This window comes from Miniopterus schreibersii (genome assembly GCF_964146895.1).
Source record: "Miniopterus schreibersii genome assembly, chromosome: 18".
Taxonomy (NCBI): Eukaryota; Metazoa; Chordata; class Mammalia; order Chiroptera; family Miniopteridae; genus Miniopterus; species Miniopterus schreibersii.
The window spans coordinates 31,611,014-31,633,294 of NC_138121.1; the positions used below are offsets into that span (position 1 = coordinate 31,611,014).

General features: G+C 56.3%; 2 protein-coding genes across 3 annotated transcripts; both read left to right on the forward strand.

Moving 5' to 3' along the window:
* Nucleotides 1-1,693: 1,693 nt before the first annotated feature.
* Nucleotides 1,694-9,668, forward strand: KIRREL2 (kirre like nephrin family adhesion molecule 2; the record flags this gene model as incomplete). The annotated part of the gene is made up of 15 exons (XM_081117699.1): nt 1,694-1,742; nt 1,979-2,128; nt 2,911-3,060; nt 3,224-3,384; nt 3,766-3,916; nt 4,161-4,266; nt 4,396-4,544; nt 4,841-4,968; nt 5,059-5,191; nt 5,502-5,602; nt 5,763-5,982; nt 6,435-6,539; nt 6,914-7,014; nt 7,329-7,385; nt 8,685-9,668. The coding sequence occupies 15 exons, from the start codon at nt 1,694-1,696 to the stop codon at nt 9,018-9,020; spliced, it is 2,097 nt and encodes a 698-aa protein (XP_080973825.1). The 3' UTR covers nt 9,021-9,668.
* Nucleotides 9,669-10,855: 1,187 nt separating this feature from the next.
* Nucleotides 10,856-20,028, forward strand: APLP1 (amyloid beta precursor like protein 1). 2 transcript variants are annotated; one of them, XM_081118426.1, is made up of 16 exons: nt 10,856-11,122; nt 11,953-12,096; nt 12,942-13,074; nt 13,281-13,393; nt 13,617-13,750; nt 13,857-14,038; nt 14,685-14,815; nt 15,194-15,268; nt 16,148-16,306; nt 16,392-16,520; nt 17,353-17,452; nt 18,240-18,347; nt 18,807-18,877; nt 19,112-19,174; nt 19,305-19,445; nt 19,559-20,028. In XM_081118426.1, the coding sequence occupies exons 1-16, from the start codon at nt 10,976-10,978 to the stop codon at nt 19,655-19,657; spliced, it is 1,929 nt and encodes a 642-aa protein (XP_080974552.1). In that variant the 5' UTR covers nt 10,856-10,975; the 3' UTR covers nt 19,658-20,028. The 2 variants fall into 2 exon arrangements, with proteins under 2 accessions (XP_080974552.1, XP_080974553.1); XM_081118427.1 differs by lacking the exons at nt 12,942-13,074; nt 13,281-13,393 and having other exon boundaries at nt 10,862-11,122.
* Nucleotides 20,029-22,281: the final 2,253 nt, after the last annotated feature.

Below are 22,281 nucleotides of genomic sequence, written 5' to 3' on the forward strand. Positions count from 1 at the left end.
ATATCGGGTGTCTAGAAAAACAGCCTTACTGCCTGACTTCCTCCCCAGGCTTCAGGAAAGCTGGCCTCAAGCTCATATTATTTCAAAATCCAGGTGCTGGATCCCCAAAACAGAAGCCAGGAGTTCAGGCCCCCAGACCCAGAAGTCTGGGCTACCAAGACCCACAAGTCTGGGCCCCAAGGATCCACCCCTCTCAGACTCAGTATAGGGCTGCAGCCCCTTCTCCCAAATTCCCAAGAGATCAGCGCCCCCACCACCACCACCACCAACACACACTCCCACCCTCCACCCCCGAACTTGGGCATATGTTCACTGTCTGTTGATTTTCAAATCCTCCTGGGCATGTGTAGGGAGTGGGAGAGAGACTGGTGCTTAAATCCACTGACTCTAAGACCTAAGATCAGATTTTCTGACCCCATGTCATCCTCTCCCAACTGCATCTGCTGCAGGCAGAAGACCTAGTTGAGTCCCCAGCTCCTCGGGGAAACTCGGAGCTTCTCAGTCAACAGAGGTCTGCTCGCCTTCTGGAAGTCCAAGTCCCTGCCACTTAGGGAGGGACTCGAGAATCTGAGCTCAGGAACAATGGACAACTTGAGTGTGGACCCTCAGTCCCAACAAGCTCAGGAATGTCAGAAGCAGGGTCGCGAGCCCACGGTCGCCCCTCAGCATGCTGGGGGTCCCGCCCACCTGCCCCAGCAGCTGCGCAGCGCACCCGCCCGCTTGCAGCGTGGGAACGCCCCAGCTGGGACGCATGCAGCCGTCAGGACAAGCTGCGAGGTTCCCAGCCTCCCTGCCAGCCCCAGCCCGGGCACCGCCGCCTCCCAGCTGTCGCCCGGCAACCACAGCCGAGTGGGGGCGAGGGGCTGAGCCCGGACGGCGGGGTCTTGGGAAAGGAGGGGCCGGGGGCCTGGGTTCCTGGATCTTAGGACGTGCTACGGTTTGCGAGGCTAACTAGACAGGCAGGGGGATATTTTGAGGAGGGGTTTTGAGGCGGGGAGAGCAGAACCATCCTCTTCTCGGGGGTGCTAGCTGCCCCCAGCCACCCCGGAGCCCTCTTCCTGACCCGCAGGCTCAGAGCCGCCCAGGGCCCCGCCTCCCCAGGGCGCGGAAACTAGCGAGGCCCCAGGGGTTCCCATTTATAGCTCGGTTTCCACTCAGCGCGGTCCCTCCAGGACCTGGGCTGAGCAAGTTTCTTCCACTCCCTCCCCTCCTTCCCCCTCACCCCCGTGCCCCCGCAACCCCGGCAGGGTGCAGGTGTCCAACCCAGCCGAGACCCCCTCCTTCGATCCAGGTGTTCGGGCTCCCAGATCCCAGTTGGGCTGGGGCGCCGGCCGGAGAGGAGAGCCCCGCCCGCTTGCCCCCATTCACTGGCGCTGCGGCCGCGGGAGTTTCTCAATGGAAAGCGGGCGGGTCCCCCAGGGGGCGGGGCGCGGGCGAATGCGACCCGACCCTGCGGGGACCTCTCGGAGACGCAGCGCGCGGAATTCGCCGGCGGTTCAGAGCGTCGGAGCCAGCGGCTGAGCAGACTTGGGAAACTCCAGGCAGCGACAGGGGCTCCCCTATTCTGGGGTGAAGAGTTGGGCGCAAAGAGGGCTCCAGGCCAGCGTGGTGGGAGGTGTGCTGTCGAGGAAGCAGTTGGCAGGGAAGCCAGAGCGACCGCAGTCTGCTGGCTCTTGGGGCACACACCCCCAGGATGCTGGCCCCTGCTCTCCTCCTCTTACTGTGCCTCGGAGGGCGCGCAGGTACCGCGAAGGGCGAGGGAGGCGGTAACTATGGGGGAGGGTGGTTTGCCAGCTCCCGGTTTTCTGGGCTGATCGGGGCTGAGGGCTCGCACTCCTGGCTCTGAGGGAGCAGGAGTCTGGGAGCCTGGGCTTCTGGGTCTGAGGGAAGAGGGGCTTGGGGACTGAACTCCTGGGTCCTGAGCGAGGGCGCTCTTGAATGCGCTAAGCTCAGCTCTGCTCTCCCTCCATTCTCCTAGGCCCATCACCCCACTTCCTGCAACAGCCGAAGGACCTGGTGGTACTGCTAGGGCATGAGGCCCGGCTGCCCTGTGCCCTGGGCACGTACTCGGGGCTGGTTCAGTGGACTAAGGATGGGCTGGCTCTGGGGGTTGAAAGGGACCTGCCAGGTGAGGCTGTTCTCAGTACTCAGGGAGGGGCTGGCCTCAGCTCCTGGGTGGTGGGCTTCGGCTGTAACTGAAGCATCTATTTTGACGTTTGCGAGTCTGGGAAATAAATGGGCTCAGGTAAACAGGTGGGGGTCCTAAAAGGTTGGTGCTGTTAAACATCTTCCATTGATTTTTAGAGAGAGTGGGAGGGATGGAGGGGGGAGAAAGAGAGAGAGAGAGATCGATGTGAAAGAGACACAGCATTGGTTGCCTCCCGCGCCAGCCCCTACCTGAGCAGTGGGTCAAACCTGCAACCCAGGTGCGCTTGCCCTTGACCTTGGACCTTTCAGCACGCAGCCGGATACTCTAACCACTGAGCCACGCTGGCCAGGGCTATCCTGAATTTTTAGTTTATGCTTTGGGGGTGACCCACAAGTTTTGAGGTTTTAATTTTTATTGTAAAATATGACATAAATGCAGAAAACCGCATGAAACATAAATGGGAGATTTGACAAATATCTGTAAAGTAGACACCCACGAAACCACTACTGGGGTCCAGAAGCCTTTCTTATTGCTTTCCCCTCTCATAGCTCCCTCCCTCTTTACCCCAGAGGTAGCATCTAGTCTCACCTTTATGGCAATTGCTTTCTGGCTCTTTTTTTTTTCTTTCTGAATTTGTCACCACCAAGTTTGAAGTGACTCTGGATCAGGAGAGCGTTAGTGTCTTCCTGGCCCATCACCCACTTTTGGGATGGGGCCAGGAACTCATAACTCTGGTGTGACTGCCTCTTTCTTGATTTCAGGGTGGCCCAGGTACTGGCTGTCAGGGAATGCAGCCAGTGGCCAGCACGACCTCCACATTAGACCTGTGGAACTAGAAGATCAAGCATCTTATGAGTGTCAGGCTACACAGGCAGGCCTCCGCTCTCGACCAGCCCAGTTGCACGTGCTGGGTGAGTGTCCAGCCCGCTCATCTTCCCAGGGGTGCCCAGAGGGACAGCCAGTCCTAGCTGGGAGTATCAGAGTCCAGGGAGCACAGAGGGGTGGTCATTTAGAGCTGGGAAGATCAGGGTCTCTGGGCCCAGGATCCAGCTCTGACCCCAGATCCACCCACAGTGCCCCCAGAAGCCCCTCAGGTGCTTGGCGGCCCCTCTGTGTCTCTGGTTGCTGGGGTTCCTGCAAATCTGACCTGTCGGAGCCGTGGGGATGCCCGCCCCACCCCTGAGCTGCTGTGGTTTCGAGATGGGGTCCAGCTGGATGGGGCCGCCTTCTACCAGGTCAGATGCAAGCCCCTTTGCCAGCCCTTGCTCATTCAGGGAAATGTGGGGATTCACTCAGACCACAGGCTCATCCAGAGAAGATAAGGACATGGGAGGGCAGGGACTCAAGGGTTGGGACCTTTGGGGTGTAATTAAGGGTGAGGACTCTAGGTCCATACTACCTGGCTCAGTCACTCGTTAGCTGACTGATCTTGAGTAAAGAACTTAGCCTCTTCGGTCCCTCGGTTTTCTTCTCTGTACAAGGGTAATAGCAGCGTGCCCCTCATACGGTAATGGTGAGGATTAAATACAGCAATACTTCAGTGCCTGGAAGAGAGCCTGACACACAGAGCATATAGTAGGGGGAGATGAATCATTATTATTATTCATAACCCCCAGACCCTGCTGAAGAAAGGGGCCACTGAGTCAGTGGAGAGCATCTTATCCTTGACCCCTTCCAGCCATGATGATGGAGCCACTTTAGTCTGCCGGGCCCGGAGCCAGGCCCTGCCTGCAGGAAAGGACACAGCTGTCACACTGAGCCTGCAGTGTAAGTGCAGTTGGACAGGGGCCTGGGACCTGGACTCCAGGGTGTGAGGGAGGAGGGGGCTGTGGACCTGTGGCTCCTGAGGGATTACAAAGCTGGAGGCCTGCCTGAGTCCTAGCTCACAGGGAAGAGGGAACTGGAGATCCACAGTCCTGGGGTGGAGGGGCTGTGAATCAGCCTCCTAGGTCATCAATGGAGGCACTCCAGGTCCCCCAGACCACCGCTGATTATTGGCCCACCTTCACAGACTCCCCAGTGGTGACTCTGTCTGCAGAACCACAGACTGTGCAGGAGGGAGAGAAGGTCACTTTCCTATGCCAGGCCAGGGCCCAGCCTCCTGTCACGGGCTACCGGTGAGGACCACGATCACCTCTCCCAAGCTCGAAGCACAGAAGCGCTGGCTTGGGAAGGGCTGGGGCTGGGACATAAGTAGGTGTGCCTGGGGAGCTGAGGCGACACTTACAGCCCCACCACCTCCGCAGGTGGGCAAAGGGGGGCTCCCCAGTGCTGGGGGCCCGAGGGCCAATGTTGGAGGTGGTGGCTGACGCCTCTTTCCTAACTGCGCCAGTGTCCTGCGAAGTCAGCAACGCCGTGGGTAGCGCCAACCGCAGCACCGCGTTGGATGTACAGTGTGAGCCGGGGCGGCGGTGGGTGTGGGCAGTGGGACCTGCTGGCAAGGGCGGCCGCGCGGGGATTGAGTGGGGCGCGGCCACGACGGGCTGTGGGAGGAGGGGGGCCGGGCATAGGATGTAGGCGGAGTTTGGCTGTGCTGGGTCGACGCCAAAGTGGAGCAGGGGCGGGGCGAGGGCGGGGCCAGGGGGGGTGAGCATAGTTGCGGACTCGGGGGTACCTGGGCCCTTGAGGGCGCCTTTTCTGGGTCAGAATTTTACAGCTCTCCCCGGTCATTGGACCCTGCCCTTCCTCTAGTCGGGCCGATTCTGCAGGCAAAGCCGGAGCCCATGTCTGTAGATCTGGGGGAAGACGCTTCCTTCAGCTGTGCCTGGCGCGGGAACCCGCTCCCACGGGTAACCTGGACGCGCCGCGGAGGCGCGCAGGTAAGGCTGCGTCTGGGGCTCGCGCCGGTGGCGGGCAGTGGACGGAGCTTCCTGCCCAGGTTCTGCCCCTGACGCCCCTTCCTGCCCCAGGTGCTAGGCTACGGGCCCACGCTGCGCCTTCCGTCGGTGGCTCCCGAGGATGCGGGCGACTACGTGTGCAGGGCCGAGCCGGGGCTCCCCGGCCGAGGGGGCGGCGCCGCAGAGGCCAGGTTGACTGTGAACGGTGAGAAACCGGCGCTTCCTAGACGGCGGCTCAGGTCCTGGGGCAGGGATGCGCGGGGGGGGGGGGGGGGGGGCGACGTCCGAGGGAGTGGGCGTGGCCTTGAGAGTGGAAGCTTCGTGGAGGCGGGGCCGGGGGACGCTAGCGGGACCTAGTGAAGGCGAGCCCCGAGCCTCCGGGGGTTCCAGTTTTTGAGGGGCGTGGCCTAGTTGGTTGGGGTTAGTGAGGAGCGCCTGGCCCGGCCTCATTGATAACGGGCTTTGGTTGGGAGAGCGGGGCCTCTCCTCTCATTGAACCGCAATCTCCAAACCAGCTCCCCCCGTAGTGACCGCCCTGCACTCCGCGCCCGCCTTCCTGAGGGGCCCCGCCCGCCTCCAGTGTCTAGTCTTCGCCTCCCCGGCCCCAGAAACCGTGGTAAGGAAAGGTCCCTGCTCCCGTGACCCATCCAGCCGTGATCCCGGACTTCCCAGCCGGACTCCCCAAACTGCGTGACTACCTCTGACTTGCCCGACAGCTTGCCCGCCTCCTCCCTCCCTCCCCAGTCTCCTCCGACCTCCTTCTTTTGTGCCCCAAGATCTGGTCCTGGGATGAAGGCTTCCTGGAGAAGGGGTCGCGGGGTCGGTTCCTGGTGGAGACGTTCCCAGCCCCGGAGGGCCGAGATGGACAGGGTCCAGGCCTGATCTCTGTGCTACACATTTCGGGAACCCAGGAGTCTGACTTTAGCCAGGGCTTCAACTGCAGTGCCCGTAACCGGTTGGGTGAGGGAGGTACCTGGGTCAGCCTGGGCCGTAGAGGTGAGACCTGGAGCCTGCAGATCCCCAAATCTGAGGCCCCCAACCCCCAAAAGGCCACAACCCACAAACTGAGGACCTCCAAATGCAGAGACCCCTAAACCTTGGGAGCCTCAAAACTATAAGTACCTTGAATCTTGAGACCCCCCAAAAATAAATTCCCTCAAATACAGAACCCTAAACTGAGACACCCCTCACATTCAGATGCCCCAAAGATGGGAATCTTCAAAGTAAAATTTCCTCAAGTTCTAAGACTCCCTAAAGCCAGGGAGTTTACCCGTGGAACCCCAATTTCATGAGCCCTTAAGCCTAGGGTACTACATACCTTGGGTATCCCCAAACCTGGTGACTTTTTGAACCCAGAGATCCCAACCCAAGCCCCAAGCCCCCCATTCCCCAGTTCCTCCTCAGCTGTCCACTCAGCTTCCTCAGACCATCCTCTCTTGTCCCTGCAGACTTGCTGCCTACTGTGCGGATTGTGGCTGGAGTGGCCTCCTCGGCCATGACTCTCCTCATGATCATCACTGGGGTGGCCCTCTGCTGCTGGTGCCAAGGCAAGGGTCAGTACTGGGGCCCTACCCCAATGCTCCCCCCTACCCCCCCCCCCCACAAGCACACACTCGCCCTGCTCACTGACAGGCCCAGCCTCGGGACCTAGCCCCAGTGCTGCCTCTCCAGGCCCTGGTGGGACTTGGCTCACCTTAGGCCCTGGTTCCTCCCTGAAGCCCTAACTCCACTTCCTCAAGGTCACACTCCTTGCACTCCCAAACCAGGGCTCTCATTGGTTCCTAGCCTCCTAACCACACACACACACACACACACACACACACCATCCTCTCTCTCCCTGCTCAGTGGTGTTCACAAACTGTGACCCTGCTACATCACTTACCTCTGCATCCTTCCCCCCACCCCCACCCACTGCCCTTGGCCTCAGCCTCTTTCTCCAAGCAAAAGAACCTGGTGCGAATTCCAGGCAGCAATGGTTCCAGTTTGCGGGGTCCCGAGGAAGAGGAGACAGGCAGCAGTGAGGACCAGGTAGGAAGCCAGGGTCCCCAGACCTAATAGTACCTCTAGACCCAAATAGTAGCCTAGTCCCAACAGGGCCCCTAAACTCGAATTGGGCCCTAGTCCCAACATTGACCCCAGACCCAAATGTCCCCCAAATCCAAATATGCCCTGAGCAAATTATTCCCTAGATCCAATATGTCCCCAGGGCCCTTTGTTTTCCTGCGTCTTGACCCCAGCTCCCTTCTGCCTGGCCTCCACTGTTCAGTTGAGGGCACTTGGGGTCAAGCACTGGGGCAGAAGGATCCTCTGACCACCCCCTCTCACTAATCACCCTACTCCAGGGCCCCATCATGCACAGTGACCTGGTTCTGGATGAGGAGGGGGCTCTGGAGACCAAGGTGAGTGTTGGAAGGGGAAGGGCTGCCTTCTCTGTGTCTCCGACTCTTTCCCTGCTTCTGTCCCCTCCTTTTTTACTCTGTTGCTCGAAGAGCAGGGACCCAGCCCCCTTTCCTCTTTGTCCTGCCACCTGGGCTGTCTCACCCATCCTTACACCCTCAGTTTGCATATCTGCTGACTCTGCCCACATGTATGTCCTATCCTTGGACTCCATGTTGAGCCCCAGATCAGGGTTCAGTCTGCCTGTGCTTTCCCCAGCACACTCATGTTTCAGGCCTCCTGGATACTGCACCCTGCTTGCCTCCCCTAGACCTCTCTCACTTAGCAGGTTCCACACCGGCCTTACATCTCCCCAGACTAGCCCCACCTTTAGGGTCTTTTCTCTCTCTCCTCTGTACCTAGGACGTGCTATTCTGCTCTTCTCTTGGCCTAAAACACTCCTGCCTTCCTTCCCATACCTACCTAATGCTCTCCTTCAATTCCTCTAGTCTCAGCTCAAACACTTCTTGTTCTAGAAAGCCCATGCTTCCCAGCTCACAGCTCTCATCATTCTGTCCATGTTTCGCCTGTCACAGCCAGGACCACTCTGAGCTGGGCTTCTCCATCAGAGCCTGATCACTGTGCTGAAGGCCTCCCCATCACAGCCCCGGTTGTCTTGCCTGTGCTTCCCCATAAAGCCCCATCATCACAATCCCAGCCACTCTGCCTGTACTTCCTCCACTACAGTGCTGGCCCCTCTGGGCTCTGTTTGGTGATCTGTCATTCCCCTTTGGCCTGGAATTGAAGGAGAGCATTAGGTAGGTATGGGAAGGAAGGCAGGAGTGTTTTAGGCCAAGAGAAGAGCAGAATAGCATGTCCTAGGTACAGAGGAGAGAGAGAAAAGACCCTAAAGGTGGGGCTAGTCTGGGGAGGACAGGTGAGGTCTATGCAGCAGCAGCACAAGGCATGACACAAAATCAAAGCCATGGGGCTGTTGGGCAGATGTATGAATAAATATCTTGGCCTCAATCTCTCTCTCTTTCTCCCTCTGCACCTCCTTCCACACCACCACCCCTCAGCAGGCCTATATCCTTCTGTCTCTTTTTCTGCCCATCTCCTTCTGTTCCTTTGTCTTTTGTCACTGTTGTGTTCTGTTTTTTCTTACTTTGTCATCCTTCCAGTCTATATGTCTATCTCTCTGTCTCTGCCTGCTCCTGTTCTGTCTTTTGTCTCTCACTAGGTCTGGCTTGATCTCCATCTGTGGTCCTCCCCTCCCCCCCACACACACCTTACATACTCACAAATCCCATTTGTCTCCTCAGGACCCAACCAACGGTTACTACAAGGTCCGAGGAGTCAGTGTGAGCCTGAGCCTTGGCAATACCCCCGGAGAAAGCCTCTTCCTACCACCCCCCTCCCCCCTTGGACCTCTGGGAACCTCTCCTTTCTATGACTTCAACTCACACCTGGGCATGCCTCCCCCCTGCAAACTGTATAGAGCCCAGGCAGGTTATCTCACCACACCCCATTCTCGAGCTTTTACCAGCTACATCAAGCCCACATCCTTTGGGCCCCCAGATCTGGCCCCCAGGGACCCCCCTTTCCCTTATGCTGCCTTCCCCACACCCAGCCACTCTCGTCTCCAAACTCATGTGTAGCATCTGTCCAACTGAAAAGTGCTGGGATCTTCAACTTGTCATAATGGATTGATTGTCCTGATTTCTAAAGAACTAGAACAAGTTAGCGAGCTTACTCCTCCAAAACTAAACATTGAGGGGACAGACAGAGCATTACTATTGCCTGGGTTATTGATGAACAGTTTGCTCAGCCAAAAGAGATGCCCCAAGTGGGAGCAAAATGGCCACTATGTCCACCTATTCCCCTGTATAAAAGAGACTCAAGATGCCAAATGGTCCCTTTACAGAGGAATAGAGACAGGGGGTGACGGGAGTTAGAGGCAGATATAGAAGTTGTTTCCAGACACTGAAGGAAGATATTTCAAGATGACCACTTGCATTGAGAAGAAAGGTAACATAGGGCAGATAAAGATGGAGGCCAGGCCAGGCCCTGTCCGGCTCTCCCTGAGGCGCCCTTTGCTTGGCCAACGGAAGTGAAGCCGAGATGGCAGTTCACTCCTTGGGAACCCAAGAGAGCCACCATCTTCATTACTTCCACCTTCCTTAAAGGTCCTGGTAGAATTGGGTCCAAGGAGTGGGGACAGGGTGAGATCTGTCACTGGAGAGGGTGGGTGTGGACTCTGGGGGTGAGAAGATATATGTTTAATTTTAAAAATTAAAATTGTCTTCAGGATTCTCTTGGCATTATTACCCTCCATCAATGAAGGTATCCATCCAGGCTGCCCCAAGGCCCTTCCTCTATCTACCCTAGGCTATGAAGTGACTGTAGGAGCAAAACCAAGCCCCTTGCTACCTGTTTGGTGCTCCAGGCTCTTTTAATATACATCTACACAAACATACATGCTCACACATGACAGGGCTCCTCCACTGGGCTTGGGGAAGACAGGATTCTACACTGTTTTTGGAGGAGACAAAACAGTAAGCCCTGGAGGGGAGGCTGGGAGGGAGAGGCTAGAGGTGAGGAAATAAAAATTCCCTGGTCCTTAGAGCAAAGACGAGGATCCAGACCCTTGTCCTGAAGGGCTGGGTACCTGAATTGGGCCATTTTGTAAAGGGAGCCTGAGCCCTGGCCAGTGTGGCGCAGTGGTTAGAGCGTCAGCCCACAGACTGAAGAGTCCCAGATTCGATCCTAGCCAAGGGCACATACCTCAGTGCAGGCTCGATCCTGGAGGCCCAGTCGGGGCATGTGTGGGAGGCAACCAATCAGTGCGTCTCTCTCACATCGATGTTTCTCCCCCCTCCCCTTCCACTCTACGAAAAGCAATGGAGAAAATTTGTCCCCGGGTAAGGGTTAAAGGGGGGGGGGCTGGGAACTTCCTGTCATGGATCTTCGAGCTAGGAATTAAAGTTCCAGACACCTGAGACCCTTGAGAAGCAGAGCAGAAGGCTGGGACTCGTGGGCCTTATGGGGGAAAGGCTGGGGGCTTGGCCTCTGGTCCTCCTAGGAAAGGGGCCTGGGTCCCAGACTCCTGGATCGGAGGGAGAACTGGGTCGCAACTGCTGTGCTCTTGATTGGGCACATTTAAGAGGCCTGTGTACCCTGGCAACTCAAGAGAAGAAATGCTGTTGGGGGTAGGGGGCGGGGCGGGTGTTGTCTCCAATGCTGACAATCCCTGGCAGAGGAGGGAGCCGACCTGTGAGTGTCTGAGTCCGAGGAAGGACACGAAATCCCAACCCCGGGCCCGTGACCCAGACCCCGGCTAGGCCCGAGCAGGGTGGGCACCTGGCGCCTTAGGGGGCGGGGGCTTGACGCAGGCCCCGCGCGGCGTTCGGGAGGCGCTGGGCGCGCGGAGCGGGCCCGCTATTGTCCTGCCGCGAAGGCGGGGCCGGCGTGGGGCGGGGCTGGCGGCGCCGGCGCAGCCGGGGGGCGGCGGGAGGAGGAGGCAGAGGCTGTGGCGCCGGGAGCTCCTGTCACCGCTGGGGCCGGGTCGGGCTGGGCGGGAGCACAGGGGACGTGAGGGCGCGGGAGCCCAGACATGGGGCACATCAGCCCCGCCGCTCGCGGTCTGGGCCGCCGCCGGGCCCCGCCGCCGCTGCCGCTGTCGCTGCCACTATTGCTGCTGCTTCTGCGCGCGCAGCTCGCCGTCGGGAGCCTGGCCGGTGGGAGCCCCGGCGCGGCCGAGGTGAGGCCCGGCCGGGTCCTGGGGGATGGGGGAAGGGGCGGGACCCGGCCTCTGGACCCCGGCGCGGAACGTGCGGCCTTTCCAGCCAGGTGGCCGGCCCCCAGGCGCCCCTAACGGCACTAGGCATTCACAGACCCAGGAGTCCAGGCCCCAGCTCCCCATCATGTGTCGTCCCAGCCACCTCCCGCCCCCAGCATAGGAACTGGCTTTTCCAGAGCTTCTGGTCCCAGAAATCCAGCCCCCTCAGACCCTCTCGACCTAAGTGACTCAGTCCCAGCCCCTCCCCACCTGGACCTAGGACCCAGTAAGACACTTAGCTCCAGGAATCTGGGTCCCTTTCCATCCTCTGGACCCATATGAGGGCCCCGCAGCCTCCCAGCACCCAGGAGTTTAGGCCTCCAGCCACCGCCCCCCGACCCAGGAGGCAGCTCTCCGGCCCTCAAAGGCTTGGCGTGCAGGCCTGCAGGGCCTGAAGCAGGCCTCGTCTGTCATCTTTGCACCCAAGAATGGGAGCCCGAGCTAGGGATGGAGGGAGGAGGGGCCAGAGCGCCTGGGTTCCGACCTCCTCCCCCGCGATTCGGGTTTAACCCCTTCCACGCTGGCGCGGCTGCGCTGGGGTGGGCGTGGAGCTCGTCCTGCCCACAACAAGGCCTGGAGAATCCTGGGGGACCCGAGTCGCCATAGCAACAGGAGAGCTAGGGCCCCCCGCCCAGTAGGAGCTGTATCCGGGGAAACCGTACCTCTCCCCAGGCGGGTGCTCGGTACTTGGTGGAGGGGGCTGGTTCTGGGGCCTCCCGGGCCCTCACTGACCCCTTCGCCCACACCCCCAGGCCCGGGGGTCGGCTCAGGTGGCTGGACTATGCGGGCTTCTAACCCTTCATCGGGACCTGCGCACGGGCCGCTGGGAACCAGACGCTCAGCGCTCGCAGCGCTGCCTCCGGGACCCGCAGCGCGTGCTGGAGTACTGCAGACAGGTGGGCGTGCCCCGCGCGGCGCCCAGGCCCGGCCGCACCGGCCGCGGCGCGGGGAAGCCGGGTGCTCGGCAGGCGGGGAGACCCGGGACCTAGGAAGGCTGGGACGCCAGGGGCGTGGCCAGAGGCGAAGCTAGGACAGGGCGGGCGGGACCTGTTTCTGACAAAAGGTCACAAAACAAAACAAAAAAGAACCAAAAAAAAGAGAGAGAAAAGAAAGAGAGAAACTAGGTCAGGAAAGAGCTGTGCAAAGAGCGGCTAAGGAAGGTATCCGCGCCTTCAAGTGGTAGCTCCCCAAAAAGTAGGCGTGTAGGGGGCGTGGTCAAAGGAGCGGGCAGCCAATGACAAAAAGACGGTAGGAAACGGTAGGGAAAGGGGCGGAGCCCAGTGCGCGAGTGGAGGGCTAGGAGGCGTGGCTGTGGAAAGGAGCTCTAATACTGAGAGGGGCGACACTTACTGGCCAAACGGGGAAAGAGGCGGGACTTCAAGGTTGGTAAGACCTACAGAGAGATGAACCTGATTGGAGAAGGGGGCAAGGTGACCAGAAGAGAAGTGGGCTTAGAAGAATTGAGAGTATGGGTTTATGGAAAGGCCCCAGGAGGGGCCTAAGGATAGTGGGCGGAGGTGGGGGTGGAGGCGGGGGTGGGGGCGTGGTAAGGGAGAGTTACTAGGAGTCGTGGCCGATGGGCCTATGGGACTTAGAGATCTAAGACCGGTTCTATGGAGAAGCAGGGCCTAAGGAGGAGAGTGCCTTATGAACACTGGAGCCTTGAAAAGGGACATGGCCAGAAGAGAAGCCCGGCTGGTAGGGGCGGAACAGTGGATTGATCGCCCCACCTGCCCCCCAGATGTACCCCGAGCTGCAGATTGCACGTGTGGAACAGGCGACTCAGGCCATCCCCATGGAGCGCTGGTGCGAGGGTGCCCAGGGTGGCCGCTGTGCCCACCCTCACCACCAAGTTGTGCCTTTCCGATGCCTGCGTGAGTCACAGGCTGGGGGAGGGAAATGGAGGTGGGGGTCTCTGGGGGTGAGATTCTGGGCCCTGGTTTCGAGGCTCACATTAGGGAAGCTCGATGCATGGGTCCTGAGTGGAACAGAGAAGCCTCTGAGGATAAAAGACCTGGATTCTGAAGAGGGTGAGACTAGTGGCTATGGGATGGTCTCACTCTGGTGCCCCCATTCCCAGCGGGTGAATTCGTGAGTGAGGCCCTGCTGGTGCCGGAAGGCTGCCGGTTCTTGCACCAGGAGCGCATGGACCAGTGTGAGAGTTCAACTCGGAGGCATCAGGAAGCACAGGAGGTCAGAATCCTGGCCCATCTATCCTCACCCCCAGAACCCAGGACTCTAGTCCCCAAACACCCCCCTCCTGCAGAACCCAAGAGTCTGGGCCTCAGCCCCCTCTTCCCACCTGGACAGATCCAGGAATCCAGGCTCCCAGCCTCCTAGACTCAGGCATCCAGGCCCCTCCCCTTTACCTTCTCCTATCCCACAGTCCTGGCATCTGGACCCACTCTTCCTACAGGCCTGCAGCTCCCAGGGCCTCATCCTGCATGGCTCGGGCATGCTTTTGCCCTGTGGCATGGATCGGTTCCGAGGTGTCGAGTATGTGTGCTGCCCCCCTCCAGTGACCCCCGACCCATCTGGGACAGAAATTGGGTGAGTGGGAGGGGATCTTCCATGCCCATCCCAAGGCTTCTGAGGAAGTGGAAGCCTGGGGGCCTGGACCTGGGTTTTTATTGCTTTGTGTCTTCTGCTCCCTCAGTGACCCCTCCACCCGGTCCTGGCCCCTGGGGGGCAGAGTAGAGGGAGATGAGGAAGAGAAAGAGGAGGAGTTCTTCCTCCAGCCAGTAGATGATTACTTTGTGGAGCCCATGAAGGCCGAAGAGGAAGAAGAGGCAGGAGTCCCACCTTCAAGCCCCCACCCCCCTGCAGGGGCCAGCAAAGGTGAGATCATTTCTGAATCCCTAGTCTCCTCCACCCTGGAGGGAGGATGATTTGTGGAGTCTTGGTGGAGGAACGTCTTTGGGAGGGAGACCTATGGGGGAGAGGTCTGATTGGAGGGAGCGGAAGAAATGAGAGCAGTTTGGGATAAAATACAGATGGAAGGCCTGGCCTATGAAGAGTGAAAAGGGTGGTTGGGGGTACCTGGAAGTGGAGGAGCCATTTGGTAGGTCCTAAGGATTATTTTGGGTTTCAGGGGTGGGGACCCTTTTTTCTGCAAGGGCCATTTGGATATTTATAACATCATTTGTGGGCCATACAAAATTATCAACTTAAAAATTAGCTATGAAACAAGCTCCTATTTAATGAATTTCAAGTCCCGCCTGCAGTTGCCTCATCTGGGCTGGACCAAATGATTTCACAGGCTGGACATTCCCCACCCCTGGGTTAGAGGATGGTATAATAGATTCCTAAGCTTTGCAAGAACAGGCCTAGTCCAGAACTATATTTTCCATGATGCTAGGCAGCAGCGATGGCTAAAGTGGACACATGGTGGTTTCCAGTGCACTCTAGGAAATGTAGTTCTCCAGGTAGGAAAGGTTTCCTGGAGATGGGCTTCAGGCTGACCCCCTGATTCCTGGCGTTGCAGTGACTCCCACTCCAAGGCCCACAGATGGTGTGGATGTGTACTTTGGCATGCCTGGAGAAATCAGTGAGCACGAGGGTTTCCTGCGGGCCAAGATGGACCTGGAGGAGCGAAGGATGCGCCAGATTAACGAGGTGATGATAGTAGGGGTCCCAGGATCACCCACAATGTAGAGCTCCCTAAATATAAGAAAACTCCTCAGGGACAAGTTGGGACTACCTCCAAAAGCTCTCCAAATCCCCTATCAATCTCTAGCCCTCAGCGCCACCCCTAAAATGACCAGGGATCCCTAACCCATAGACTCGAATTGAAATACCACCAGATTCTAAGGAAACTCAGGTGCATGGTTCTCTTCCACCTTAAATTTCTTCTGAGTCTTCTCTCTTGGGAACCCAAGAACCAGTGGGACTTAAGGGATCTATCTGGAGCCTCCAAAGTCTTGAAGAAGGATTGGGGAACTCACTGGGCGGAGCAGGGTGGATTTTAGAATCCTGAAGTTCCCTTGCCCCCAGGTGATGCGTGAATGGGCCATGGCGGACAACCAGTCCAAGAATCTGCCTAAAGCTGACAGACAGGCCCTGAACGAGGTAGGACAACCTCCAGCAGATCTACTCACTCATGCCTGTCCACTACCTGGGGCACATCCAGCCTCAGCCTGGCTCAGGCCTCATCCCAGCCTCCAGTTCCACCCCTTCCTACTTATATCAGCCTCCCTTAGCCCCACCCCTCTATTTAGCTCCACCCCTCCTGGCCTAAATCAGACCTGACCTTGCTCTCCTCAGATTGGCCATGTTTTGCCCTGTCTTAACTTCATTCTTACCCCAGGACTGGCTCTGGGGTCCTCTCCCAAGCCGGGCCTCCTGCAGATACAGCCAGGTCCTTCCCAGCCTCTTTGATGCATTCCTGTCCCTGTTAGGTCACGCCCCTGACTTTCGTCCTGCCCCCTCTAATCTCACTTTTACTCAATCCCTCCTCAGTAGGCCCAGCCTCATGTTTCTCCATCCCACGTCTTCACATCTTTCAGCTTCACCTTGGTACAGCCCTACCCCCTGTAGTCCCCACTCAGGTTAGCCCCATTCCCTGACTTTTGCTCCCCCCACCCCCATCCCCGCCCCCGCCTTAGTCTCATTTAGGCACAATCTGTCTCCAGTTTACCCTGCCCAGACCTAGAGCTCTCTCTTTATTACAATACTTGCTCCCTTTTACCTTAACACAGGCCAACTCTGTTCCTAGATTGTCCCTACCCAGTACAGCTTGGCTCCCAGTAGGCCTAGTCCTACCCTGTATCCCCACTCCTTCCAGTAAAGTATCCTGCAATGTAGTCCCACCCCCAGGTTGACTCTGCCCAGACCTAGATCTACTGCACCCACCCTGCTTGGCCCTATAGCCCTGCCTTTCCAGAAGACCACTGACCTAGGCTTTCACCCATCTTCACCTCTCCTGATCTTGTGCCCACTCCTTGATAGCACTTCCAGTCCATTCTGCAGACCCTGGAGGAACAGGTGTCTGGCGAGCGACAGCGCCTGGTGGAGACCCATGCCACCCGAGTCATCGCCCTTATCAACGACCAGCGCCGGGCTGCCTTGGAAGGTTTCCTGGCAGCACTGCAGGGAGATCCACCTCAGGTATGGGGGCCGTGGGGGCAGAGGGCAGAGGGCAGAGGATGAGATGGGCTGGGGCGGGCCTAGGCAGCCTCCATCCCTTCCACAGCCAGAGCGTGTCCTGCTGGCCCTGAGGCGCTACCTGCGTGCAGAGCAGAAGGAGCAAAGGCACACACTGCGACACTACCAGCACGTGGCTGCCATGGAGCCCGAGAAGGCCCAGCAGATGAGCTTCCAGGTGCTCAGACTCTTCCAGCTCTCAAATACCCTGCTACCCCTCAGACCCCATACCTCAGACACTTTTCTTCTCCCTCAGGCCCTCTTTCTGTCTCTTGGACAGCCTTCCTCTCTCCGAAATCCCTCTTTTGTGCCTTGGGACCCTTTCCAGTCCCTTGGGTCCCGAATTCCTAACCCTGGAACACTGCCCTTCCTTCTGTCCCTTGAGTTTCTTCTTCCTTTCCCAGAACCCCCCTCCTGTGCCTTGGACCCTGTTCCTGTCCTCGATTCCTCTTTCTCCCTGACCCTACTTGTTTGCCCTGGAACCCCTGTTCTGTGCCTTCAGATCCTAATTCCTCTTTTCTTGGATGTTCTCTTCCTGCTCTTGAGCTCCAAGTCTTGCCCTTGAACCTCATCATTTCTGTATGATACTCCAATCCTGCTTCCTTTTCTGGAACCCCCTCAAACCTCACTTTCTATTCCTCAGATCCTGCTTTCTGCCCCTCCAACCCACTTGCCTCCATTTCCTATCCCCTGTACCATGCTCCTGGCACCCTGTACGTACCATGTGTCTATGCGACTACTCCTCTCCCTTCTGCCTTACTTCCTTTCCCAAGCCCCTCACTTCCTGCCTTCTGTACCTTTCCCTTTTCTTTGTATTCTGCTTTTCCTCCTTCGATTTCCTTCCTCCTGTGGCCCAGTTCCTGGCCGTTGTACCCTGCTTCCTGTCCACTGAATGTGCTGCTTTTTCCTTGAACCCCGCTGCCCTTCCCATACCCTCCTTCCCCCGACCTCAGTTTCCCCATCTCTAGCCTACATTGCCCAGCTCATCCTTCATAATCACTCCCCCACAGGTGCAGACGCACCTGCAAGTAATCGAGGAAAGAATGAACCAGAGCCTGGCGCTGCTCGACCAGAACCCGCGCCTGGCTCAGGAGCTGCGGCCCCAGATCCGTGAGTATATGTGACCCTTGCTTCCTAATCCAGATCTCGAAGGGCAGATCCTGACCCCGTCTTTGACATCCCCCCCAAACACACTTTAGTTATCTATTCGTCTGTCACAAACAGCAGAACTTAAATCAGCCATCTTCTTTGCTCATAATTCTGCCATCTAGTCTGGGTTCTGCTGGGTGCTTCTTCTGCTGGTCTTTTCAGTAGTCAAGCTACATGCCATCCATTCATCATGTAGCTACATTCAGCTAGCAGATCTGCTAGGGGCTGGGACTTTGGGGCCTCTCAACCTCTCCATGTAGGCTCAAGGCCTCTCTTCTCCAGAAAGACCCTTCATATCTTCTCTCCACAGGGTGCCTAGACTTCCTACATGGTGGTCCAGGCTTCCCAAACATGAAAGTGGAAGCTTCCCAGTCTTCTTAAGACAGGGGCCCACATTCTATTGGTTAAAGCAAGTCACAATCCCAGTCCAGATCCAAGGGGAGGAGCCTATACAGTGGCATGAATACCGGAAAGTGTGACTTGTCACAGCCCCCAGATCTCTTGTGACTTCCTGTGCATGTCCCACACCTAACCCCCATTCTCCTGCTCTTTAAGGCCATTGCAACTTCAGCCTCTATCTTCCCTGCCAGGGTTGCCTCCAGTCAGCTCCCCTCTTTCCCAGATCACACGGCAACCCCCAATCACTTCACTGCTAAGGTGCCATCCATTCATACAGTGTTTTTGGGGGGAGTTTTTGTGGAGTCCCTATGCTCACAGCCTCAACCACCTTTCTGCATGTTCCCCTCAGAGGAACTCCTTCGCTCTGAACACCTGAGTCCCAATGACTTGGAAGTCCCTGTCCCTGGGAGCAGCAGCGAGGACAAGGGTGGGCTGCAGCCTCTGGATTCCAAGGATGGTGAGATAACCCAAATATAACCTCAGACTTTGGGAGACAAGCCCTCAACCTAATTTATAATCTCCCAAAGTCTGGGGGTGCCTCAGCTACCACAGTGAGTGGGAGAGATTGGAGAGCAATGTCTAAGGTTGTGGAGGCCTCTGTAGGATCCTTGACCCTCCTGCTTTGGACCCTGGGAGGGTGTTTCTCCACCCTTTCTCCAATGAAGCCCTCCTCTCCTCACTGTTCCCCTTCCTCTGGCTGCCAGCAGATACCCCCATGGCCCCTCCAAAAGCTATCTCACAGAGTAGACCCCAGCCACCAAATCCTACTGAGTCTCCAAGCTCAAAATGGAAAAGGGTCCATATATTGGGAACCCCAAACCTCCTGGGGTGGAGTCTGGTGCCCCTCTGACCCCGTCCCCAGGCAGGGGCAGTACCACTCTGGACTCTCAGGAATGAGCTAGGACTTGGGGGGTAGGGTCCACAGAACAAGATGCTGTACCCCCTGGGAAAGAGAAGCTGTCCCTCCTGGAACAGTATGAGCGGAAGGTAAGTTAGTCAGCCCTGTGGGCTCCTGAGGGAGGCCTGGGGATGGGGCCTGGACTCAGAGGTCTGAAGGAGGAGGGCGCCAGGGGTTTGGATTCCTTGACTAAGGGAAGAGGTAACTGAGGACATGGTCCTCAGGATTCTAGGGAAGTAGAGGGCTAGGAGATGCCCTCTCTGGCACAAGGGGAGGAGAGGGGGACCCACATGCCTGGGTCCCTGACACTTCTGCTTCCCCAGGTGAATGTGTCTGTTCCAAGGGGTTTTCCTTCCCACTCATCGGAGATTCAGAGAGATGAGCTGGTAAGAGGAGAAATATTTTGGGTATCTAGGGGGAAAGGTCAGAGGTCAGTGGCTAAGCTGTGACTTCCAAAGCCACACTGGGTCCTGGTGAGCCTGGAGATGACCCCTGGCCCATCTCCTCTCCCCACAGGCACCAGCTGGGACAGGAGTGTCGCGAGAGGCTGTGTCCGGTTTGCTGATTATAGCAGGTGGGGGCTCCCTGATCGTCCTCTCCATGCTGCTCTTGCGCAGGAAGAAGCCCTATGGGGCTATCAGCCACGGCGTGGTGGAGGTGAGACACAAAGACGTGGTTCGGGGACGAGTTCCAGAGCTTGGGCATGGAGGGGCTATAAGATCTGTGGTCAGGTCGCTACACCCCACTCTCCCTCCCTTGCCCTGTTGCAGGTGGACCCCATGCTGACCCTGGAGGAGCAGCAGCTGCGTGAGCTGCAGCGTCATGGCTATGAGAACCCCACTTACCGCTTCCTGGAGGAACGACCCTGACCTCTCCTCCTTCACCCCTTTGATTGAACCCAGACCCTTCCTCTTCCTGGAACCCCAGAACCCCAACTCCCAGACTGGATAAAGGGTCTCAAAAAGGTTAATTTCATACCCTCATGAGGGGGCTGGAAATTCTCATTTCCAATTCTCTTTCCAATTCCAAATACTATCCCTAAGAAATCCCAGGTATTCCCAGCTGCCTCCTTGCTTTGGGACCACCTCACCTTAATTTATTTTGTAAGTTAATTTATTGTTCTTTAAGTGACCACCAGCTTGGTCCCTGGAATTCACCTTCCCACGTGTTGCCCACTAACATCCCAATAAAGTTCTCTTCCCCATCAGGCCATCCTGCATCTCTGTGGGGGAACCAATGAGTAATCACAGCTCTGAACGCTGTTGTGAATCCCTACTCAGGGATCTTTAAATCTGGGAAAGGCGGGGGGTGGGGGGTGGGAGAGGATGGAGGGGGGGAGGACCCAGAGTCCTAGGATAGGACTTTGTGCTCACCCGAGAGCTTTCCTTGGCGCTGAGTGGGCCAGTACTTCTAGACCTCTCTGCTGGGTCCCAGGTGAACTCAGGAGGCTGGGTTCTGGCAAGTTTTCCTGCCTCCTACCCTCTCTCATACACAATCACTCACACCGCCTCCACCTGCACCCCACAAGCCTGATGAGAGCCTGAGAATCTTGAACCACTCTTTCCATTTCCAAGTCTTCATGTCTTCTTGGGGAGATGATAGGAATTCTCCTGGGCTGTGGGAATTTCAGTCATGTCCCAGAGAGGGTTATGTGGTGTCTGCAAGTGCCTACTTTGCGAAATGTTATAGTCATCCCTCTACATATGTTCTTACCTGTCGCAAGAGGGTTGCTATGAGGATTAAAAGGGTTAATTGTGGAGACATTAGAACTGTGCCTGCCACTTGCAAGTATTTGTTGAATAAATTTTAAAACGGTATGGCAACAAACACTCATATGGCACTCACCCTGTGCCAGGCATTGCTCTAAGGACTTTATATGCATTGGCACGCTTCATAATTACCTATACCCATGAAGCAGGTACTATGACAATCCTCATCTATAGAGAAGGAAATAGAGGCAAGAAGTTACGTCACTTTTCTAAGGTCACCATCTAAGAAAGGTTGGAGCTAGGAATCCAATCCCATCAACCTGGCTTTAGCACCCATACTCTTGGCCATTTTGCTACCCCACTGGGTTCGGTATGGTATTCAGGTGGTGCGCTGTAAAATTCCACTTGATACCACTCACCTCCTAGACGGTGTAGATTTGCATTTTACCACAACTTACCAGCAGGTGGCAGTAATGTGCCATGTTCTAATGTCAGCATCACGCTTTTCTGACGGATGGCTTAGGGAAGGAACACCTATTTCTAATTATCCCAAAGGACCTATGAGCTCATAATATACACATATAAATACCAGTCCTGTATATTAAATATAAACCTGGTGGGTATTGGAAGGAAGACGCCTACACGATGCAAGTTGGATACAGTTCCACAGCTTCATTAGAGAACCAGTTTGCAGTATTGTTCTGATGCTGGTTATTCCTTCAGTTATACTTCGACAACTCTAGCAGAAGCCTGTGACTAGCACCACAAGCAGCGGGAAAAGCTGCCTTTGTGGTTGGACAGCAAGGATGAGCAATGGGCAAACAGCAGGTAAGGAGCTCTAATTAGGTGGGATAGGAAATGAAAGGCCATTTTGCTCAATATGCTCAGTGCCCGATTCCTTAGTTGTGTTTACATTTTAATAGCAATTCTTAGAATAATTAATTTTAAAATATTTTATTGTAATTCCATCAGGAAAAATAATTTTGCTATTGCTCATTTGATGTTCTTGTTCCTCTAAGCCACTCGTATTTTCCCATTGAAATAATTTGATAAATTCTGTTTTTAATAACACAAAATTTCTTAGACATTTTATCATGTTAGTGGTGTGTGTGTTCATACATGTTGGGATATGCATCTTATATGTCAACAGAATCTAAGGTGCCATCAGCGATAGGAAATACCATTATTTTATGTACCACAAAGGGAAAAATGTAAAATTTAAACTATGCCACATGACTGATTGTAAGATGAATTCCAATTAAGTTCTTAGAATCAATGAAATACAACATATTCTTAGGAATTCATGGGTCAGCTGCCACTATATGAGTACTCAGAAGAGCACTTGTATGCTGGTGCAGGGCAGCTGATGTAGGAAACTTACGCTGGCAGCCCCTGATCCCACCTCCTAGTATCCATGCCCTTGTGTAGTGCCTCTGTCCCCATTAATTCTGGGCTTGGCCATGTGACACGTTGACCAATTGGATGTCAGCATGCTTGATGCAAGCAAGGGCTTGTTCTCTCGGAACACTCCCTTTTGGGACTGTTCCAAGCCACATGAGTGACCAAAGCAAGATAATGGGACTGCCCAGGTGAGCTCAGCCCAGATTGCAGAATCATGCATGATAAGTGGTGGTTATTTTAAGCATCAAGTTTGGGGTGGAGACACTGGTACATGTGGGCTGGGTTTGTTGTCCATGAGAGGCTCTAAGCAGTGGGAGGCTACGGTGGGTCAAAAGGCTTTCTGGGGAGTGACATTAGCAGCCTGGTGGTGTGAGGGGGTCTCT